The sequence below is a fragment of the Eucalyptus grandis genome, chromosome 3, assembly GCF_016545825.1.
Source record: "Eucalyptus grandis isolate ANBG69807.140 chromosome 3, ASM1654582v1, whole genome shotgun sequence".
Taxonomy (NCBI): domain Eukaryota; kingdom Viridiplantae; phylum Streptophyta; class Magnoliopsida; order Myrtales; family Myrtaceae; genus Eucalyptus; species Eucalyptus grandis.
In genome coordinates, this window is record NC_052614.1 from 42,286,310 (window position 1) to 42,294,598 (window position 8,289).

Consider the following 8,289-nt stretch of genomic DNA (forward strand, 5'->3'; position numbering starts at 1 on the left):
AGAGAGTTGCATTGGGCTTTTAGCATAAGCTTAGCACCAAGGATATTCAAGATTGTGTTACCAAGATTCAAGAGCCTTTGAGGCTGAAAAGCTTTTCGTAAAAGCTGAACCAAACGCATCTATAGAGCATCACAGCTACATTGGAGCCTCACAACTCTACCAAATAGGCACTAAGTCTACCTGTATTTCTTTCTTCAAATAGAATCGATCTTTTTTGTCGTTATATTGATCATAGTCATCTAGACGATATACTAGTATTCGACGGATTAATCCTGACGTATCCCCCTAGTGGACCACCTAAATGGACAACTCATGACCCACGATATCAACCCATAACTTTCAGCCACACCTCCCGCAAAAAGCATAAACAATGGGAATGTTCAGAATTTGACATGAATTGACCAATCTTGGGTAGTCGACAATCAATTGGAATCGCATCGACTCTGCATCCACAAGGACACTCGTTCGGGTCACCTCAGCCTCGTCATCCACCACACGAATGAACCCAGAATTTGGTGCCAAGAGAGAGCCACAATTTCGCATTCGTAGCGTCGCTTTATATCCCCAATACGCGGTGTTAATCATGTCCAAGTCTCTGTCATCTTTTCAGCGTGTTTGATCGTTTTTAGTAGGCCATCGATGAAGAGGAGAGACGTTTTTCAGCTCCCCGAATCATGAAGAATGTCTGATGCTGACGACCCGACTTTATGCTCCTGGAAAGGAACAACTCACGCTTGCTTGCTGCAAGTTGTGGCCATATATGCATGCCTAAGCTTCACATCAAGGTACTGTTGCATGAAATTAGGGCCACATCTTCGTATTCTAGCTATTCTTGATGGAGTCGGAGCATTCATGAGTAGGTTGACTGGTGGAATGAGATGATCTCATGAGCTAAATTTGACCGAAAAAAAGGATTGGGTTCATGTGTAATTGAGTGGTGACAAAGGGGATGCACCATGAGTCCGTTCGCGCACTCTTAGAGCCGACTCATGTACGGGTCAAGCTCAAATACGTTGCACTCGAGTTCGCGTTGGACTCGAGTAGCTCGAGACGTGAATCGGGCGGTCGTCCGCTACTTTTCCTCCGAGACGTTGGCTATTGGAGCTCTACGCCCCGCGTATGGCCATCCCATCAGATCAGTACTGGTACTCTATCCACAACAGGAAGGCCTCAGGCCAAGAGAAATTCCTCCTTATGAAATTGAACCCGCGATGATTCTTCATATGAACCAAATTGGTATTGGGAGTGAACCAAATGGACAATGCCTTCTTGCCTTCAATGTACCTACGTACTTATCCTGGTGTACATGTATGTACTTGGTACATGCGTCGTTCAATGGACCTTTGAGTTCTAGTTTAAATCAAATTCAGCCCAATTTACACTTTTTAATAAATGAATCGAGCCAATTAGAGTTAACTTTGAGTTTAATTGCTATTTAAGTTTGAGAAAATCAATTTGATTGAATTCAAGTTCATTATCATTGGATGTCACTCCCATCAGCTAAAATATGTACAAAATATACTTTGAGACATGAAAAAGAGTAAATGACATGGGTAAATGACATAACATGTGTCAAAATTTTCGTACAAAACTCACTTGAGTGCCATAATTTTTTTTTAGTCATTTGAGTGTCATAATTTGTGTATAACGCTCAATTAAGTGCCATAGTGTCATGTAGCTTTTATAATTGATTGTTTGAGTGTCATAACTTTTTTAAAAAGTTAACTACAAGTGCCATACCACATCAGATTTCTGGCACTTGGATGAAAATTTTTAAAAAGTTATAATACTCTAGTGATCAATTGAAAGTGATGACACTCAAATGCACATTTTTAAAAAGTCACAACACTCAAGTGGTTGGAAAAAAAAAAAGTTACGATACTCAAGTGAGTGTTGTACCAAAATTATCGCACTTATGATGTTCTTATCCTTGATTTTTCAAGAAGAGAACAATGCATATGTTTTTTTGTTGACTCATGAATGTTCCGACACTCAACTAAACTTTTTTTTTTTTTTTTTAAGTTATGACATTTGAGTGGTCGAAAGAAAAAAGTTACGCAACTTATCATAGCCTTGCGTGCATTGGTGTTTACCAACTTAATATGTTAGACCATGCAGGTGCACACTTAACTTTAAGAAAGTATTAGGGCTAAGGTCTCGCGTCCAATTCCTTTTATAGTCATGCTCACCGATTGACTTGTGAGATCATCTTAAGCATGCCTATCGATTTGGTAAGAAAAAGAAGTTAATTGGGATGAGTGAGAGGATAAGCTTAATTTAAGGGGTAAAATCCCACACAAGTATTGGATCAAACTCCCATGCTTAGTAGCTAGGAAGTATCGATACTCTTCGAAAGCCTTCGTGTTATGTCGGACACTCTAACGTGTGTCCGACGCTCTTCCTCTTCAATACTCTCGAATATTCTCAGATATTCAGTCAACTTTCTCAATACTCTTCGACACCTAGTTAACTTTCCCAATACTCTCCGACACTCAAGTTGAATCCGAAATGCAAGTTTCCGATATATGATTCTGACACGCAAGGTCAATTTTAAAAATTTTCATTAAATGAGAGCTCAAAATATATGTGTTAAAAAATAAAAAACAATAATAAAAATAATAAATGGGGAAAGAAGAAAAACTTAGTTTTTTCTTCTAACTCTCACTTCTTGTGATACATAATTCACCCTCAAATTTTTTTTTTTCTTCTCTTTTGACATGTCGACACACGAGTCCATAATCTAAATTGCTTATTTTTTTCTCCAAGTTTTATGAATTATTAGAATGGAATTGAATTTGTCAAATTGAAATAATAAATGATATTAATAAATTGTGGATTAATGTGTTAATATAAATTCATTCTAGGCTTTTTTATTATTTATTTATTTATGAATTTGAATCAAATTAATTTAATTAAAATAATTATAAAAATGATAATTTATTATGTATATATAAAAATATACATTTAATATATAACATGTCCCAACATGTCGAAATTCTTTATTTTTTCTTTTAAATAACATGTCGGCGTATCATATTGTGTCGTATGGCATATCAATGTCGGTATTACTTAGCTTAGCAGCTAAAAATAGTGCACTTGCGAAGTAGATAGGACCCGCATCTCCCGCATCCTTTCTATTTAGGCCTGCAGATATTCCCCCCAAGAAAAGAAACCTAAGGAAAAATGAAAGGTGCATAAAACCCTAATCATTTTTGGGTCAGTGCGGTCGCTTACTTCATGGAGCATTAAGTGACAGATATCAAATGATTATGATCGTGCCCTTCGAATAGTACGCTTGCCTCATAAAATATCTAATGATTGACGCCCTGCAAATATTTTCCTTGTGAACCACCAATAACATCAACGAATAGTGATGCTGCAGGATCTCGCTGGATGTGGATGACTACAAACATCATAAACTTTTGAGCAACTGTACTATCAAGACCTAGGAATTTAATTATTTGCCAATTGAGTTCTAAAAATATTTAGAATAATACCCACAGAAATTGTAAGTTGGAAATTTGATGTGACATTTTTGACATCCTAATTCAATTGCTGGATCTCATGAAATAATTTTTTTTTAAAAATTTAAAAGTTAGATCGTCAAAAATGAATGTTTTAGGATTCAATTTTGCGATGTGTAAAGGTAAACGCCTGCATACTTATCTTGACAAGATAGTGGTAAATAGTGGGGTAATATTGAAAAAAAATGCATATGGTGATTTTAGAAATTATCTGTAATTGACACACTAAAATTATTTAATTAAGGCTCACCCTCTCTCATTTTGGTTAACTTCTTTCATTAACCAACTCGATCAGCATTTAAAAGATGATTCCACAAGTCAATGAGTTTGAAGTAACTTTTGATTTTCAAAGTTTTTTTTTTTTTTTTTACACAATTTGACTTTTACTTGATGCAAGATACGTGAAATTTTGACTTGTAGATCAACATATAACATTTGCATAATTGCTCAGAGTTCAAATGATATTTTAAATGTTTTACAAAAACTTATTGCTTGAATAAGTGAACATAATTGGGTGTTTTGATACCATCAGTGGAAGAATTCAAATAAAGGTCTAAAGTAGATGAGTTTCCTCATTACCTAAATTCAACATTATCTCAAAAAATGTCTAAAGCTAGCTGGCCGATCAAATCTTCGCAGGCTAGCCAGCTAGCAAGCAAATGCTTATTCTGGCAACACAAATGGGGGTATAATTGTCCAAAGACATTTTTGGTATGCTTTCACTTTTTTCTCTTTTTCCTCCACCAACGTTCTCCCTAGATTCAAGCGCCTTCTTGGTTGGCTCTTCAGATCTGACCATCCATGGCCACCAATGCTAAACGACCCGTCGTCGCTCGTGGCCATGGCTTGAGCCAATCTTCGTTTGTCACGAACTCCTCCATGAGTAGGTAGTCCTTGATCTGCTCTCACTTCGACAGCCGAAGCTTGCACTTGGTCAGCGGTGACAGTCGGGCCTCGCAGTGGCCTTCTTCCCCTCTTGCTTTTGCTGCTTTCGACCACTGTCGACTCAAATCTTCTTCTTCTTCTTCTTCTTCTTGTTGAAGCGCTGCCGCTTGTAATCACTGTGCCGTTTGTGGTCATCGGTATTGAAGTTAAGGGTTTTCTTGTAAAGCTGTCCCATGGCTCTTTAGGGTTTTTTTTTTTTTTGGGGGGGTGAATCAAGGTATAGAGAAAGAGATTAGAGGTGATTTTATCATAAGCTGGATATGGCAGCAAGTTAAATATATGCTTTTAAGTGTCGAGAGACAGAGATGGATAGATAGATAAATAGGCAGAGAGAGAAGTCATTTGGAAGGCAAGATTTGAAAGATTTGAAGAGCTGGTCAAGGCGACACTTGAACGCGGTGCAAATGACCATGGAAGACAGCCATATCTTGAGGTGAGCTTGAGACCTACAACTTTCCTCAAATCATGAAGAAGATGAATAGTGAAAAGATAGGAAAAGAAAAAGAAAATAATAAAAATAAATAAAGAAATGTCTCTGGACAACAATGACCTTGGTCATGCTATTGGAATAAACACTTGTCGTTTGGTGGGCTTAGACCTTTATTTGAGACCAAATGGTCTCTTTAGACCTTTATTTAAAATTAAATGGTTACTTTAGATTCTTATTAGTGACAAAATTCACTCTAAATCCTTTTTTTCTGAAAAATATGTACTCACATTGGTCCCTTAGATCAATGAGCTGCCAAGTTGTCCTTAACCCTATTCCCTTGGTACAGTAACTTAGGAAGTTTGGTTTTATTCGGTGAATGAGAACTCAATCCATCGTCATTGTGCATTCATCGTTGCTCCTTGTTTACTAAGAGTTCTTTGCCGTGAACACCCGACAAGATTCGGACCTCACCCATCATGCCGAGATAGTAATTCACCAGTCTCGCTCACCACGAGCATCGTTTCGTTTGATAGAACACTTCGGAGAAGTAGATTTACGTGATCAATCATCCAATGAAATCGACATTGTTCTTTCAAGAAAAGAGAGAATCGTACTCGAATCCTCCGTATATCATATTTACGTTTCCCGGACCAAAACAGGGGCATAAAAAGATGGGAAATTAGAAAATGACCAAAAAGAAAAAGAGAAAGAAAATTTCTCGAAGCTAAGTCCTGCCCACACCCACGAACTCATCACTCTAGAAGAAAAGGAAACGAATTCCCCAATTAAGGGCTCTGACCAGAGCCATCCTGGTTCTCCAAGTCCCCACTGTGATCCACCCGATCAGACTCACCATGCTTGCTGGCCATCTCCGCCTCTCCAGCCGCCAACTTCTCTCTCTTATCACCAACACTACCGCACTCACTCTCCTCAAAACAAGACAGCCTCGTACTACAGTTACTGCTGCTGCTAGTGCTGCAGTTACTGCTAGCAGGGGACAAGATGGGCGTGGCCAAGAACATGGTGTTTTCTCGACCGGCCACGATCACCACTATCTTCTCCTCGAAAACCTTCTCTTTCTTCTGGTCCTCGCGATCCTCGGCCTCCTTCTCCGCACCGGCCTCGAGGTCCTGCTGGTTCTCTGAGGAGTCGGTGTCGTTCCTCCTTGTGTCGAAATGGCCGGACAACCTCCAGTAAGAGCAGGCGAGAATCAGGAGCGCGAAGGCGACCAGGCCGAGCATTGCAGCGAGCCCGCCGAAGAGGTATGGCACGGGGGAGTGCCACGATGATTGCTGGTGGGATTCGGGGACCGTTCTTGCTGTTAAGTTGAAGTGGCCTCTCGCCGCTGCCATCTTCTTATATTTGCGAAGATCTAGGGTTCTCTTTCGATGGTTTGATTCGTGGCTTGAATTGGGAAGATTTGGAGCTGCTTGCGTTGGACCGCAAGGCAAGAGGGAAAGTGCAGAGGAAGAAAAAGGCGAGAGGAATCAGCTTTGGATGGGGATGGTGGGTGCCAGGCGGAGGAGCTTAATATATAGCAGAGGGAGTGGGTTTTTTCGGAATTTTCGTAAGTGGATCTTGTGATCTGCTTTTCTTTTTTCTCCTGTTGATGATTTATTTCGTCATTTAGCCACATTCGAAAGTGGGATACATCACCAAATTGTTTTGTCCCAAAATTCGCCAAATTGATACTGCCCCACTATAGGAAGATTCCTTCAATATAGAGTAGGCTAAGGATTTGCAAATATGAAAAGCATATGGTTCTTGTATTCTTGATTGGATGATTATAGTGTTTTTTTTTTTTTTTTGGTGAGAGGATGATTATAGTTTAGAAAGGCGTACGACCTACACTGAAGGATGACTCATAGCCGAATTTAGACAGCACGAGCGCCCATCGAATTCACAAGAGCGAGAATTTGGTGAAATTAAAAGAAAGCAACAGATTGACGGAGAGCAAAATCTTGAGATTAGGCTTGGTGCACGTGTCCTTCGTGCTTGTCACGCTTGGTGCACGGGTCCTTCGTGCTTAACACGTTCTTTTTGCATCTATGAGCCTTTAGGATCCTGTTCATTTTCTAGGACCTATGCCCCGATGTCAAATTTTAATTCCGACATTGGTGAAAGGTAATCTTGCACATGGCAATCCCTCTATTGGCCATTTTTTAGGCGCCCGCATGAACAAACTCGTTATACACATGTTATTGAATAAATTGTCGTGATATAAAACAAATATTTCTTTTATGACAAACTTCATTTTAGATAGGTGAATTCCAAACTCATGAAATATCACACCAGCCTTGTTATTTATGTAGGATGCAAGCTATGATCCGATTTGATGGTCCAAATATAGATTTGTTTAAAGGGATAAGGGAACGAACTTGCACCACGACCCTAAGTTTTATAAACAAAATATGATCAAGCCCCAACTTTATGATTGTCTAAACAAAAATGAAAGAAAATCTAAGTACTAAACTTTTCAATTTGTTCAGTTTAGTCCTAAACGTTTACTAAAATATGCAATTAAGTCCTAAACTTAGTTGAAAAGTGAATTTTGAGGATGGTGGGGATGTAGGCAATAAGTGGTACCAAGGCAGTGTTAGGCATTTTTCATTGAGAGAACTTGATTGCATTTTAAGAAAATGTTTAAGACTTAATTGAACAAATTGAAAGGTTTAGAACTTGATTGCTTCCTAAAAGAAGTGTTAAGGATTTTCAATGCACAATCCACATATTTATGGAATAAACCAATTGGATTAATAAAGATATTTTTATTAAAAGATTTTCTTGTTCATAATCAGATGCATGTGATATATTTTTTCTAGACTGAACATCTTTAGAAGGGAGTCAAGTGATTGTTTTGTGTTGTATTCCTTGTTGCGTATAATCGAGCTTGTTGTGACATTTAAGTCAAAAGATGATGGCTGAGTGAATCCAGCTTGGGAAAAAGTTCAGATATCAGAGCTAGTTTGGCACAAAAGCTAGAAGAGATGCTCGAGTTTAACTAGTAAATTGAGTACAAAGAAAATTGCTCGAGATGGGTCCTAACGCGGGCCCCATGAAATATTATGTTGTTGGGGTTCGGGCATATCGATAGCACTAAGCGATGCGATTATTGTAATCTTTCGAAATCTTTTCGATTGGGGAATGAGTGACGTTTCCGGATTCCAAGGAATGGATTCCTGAGATCGATGAAGGAAGAATATGTACCAAAAACGACTAAAACAAGTCATCAGAATATACGTTGGTATTAGAAAATGTGAAAGAAAAGAAAGAAGAAAAAAGTCTAGCAAGATAAGGTTGGAGACATGGCCGTCAAATTCCCACTATCTCGACTAAACGCCAACGAAAAAGGTTCGAGAAGAAAGAAATGTGGCAAGGTAGTCTGGTTCA

The 8,289-nt window shown here is 38.7% G+C and overlaps 1 protein-coding gene across 1 annotated transcript; it reads right to left on the reverse strand.

The window, feature by feature from the left end:
• Positions 1-5,510: 5,510 nt before the first annotated feature.
• LOC104437451 (protein GLUTAMINE DUMPER 5) lies at positions 5,511-6,392 on the reverse strand. Its single transcript, XM_010050391.3, has one exon. It carries the CDS (start codon positions 6,249-6,251, stop codon positions 5,685-5,687), a length of 567 nt encoding a protein of 188 aa, XP_010048693.2. The 5' UTR covers positions 6,252-6,392; the 3' UTR covers positions 5,511-5,684.
• Positions 6,393-8,289: the final 1,897 nt, after the last annotated feature.

What these genes read in the sequence shown, in the direction of transcription:
- LOC104437451 (XM_010050391.3), bottom strand. Translation starts at nt 6,251, where the DNA reads ATGGCAGCGGCGAGAGGCCACTTCAACTTAACAGCAAGAACGGTCCCC.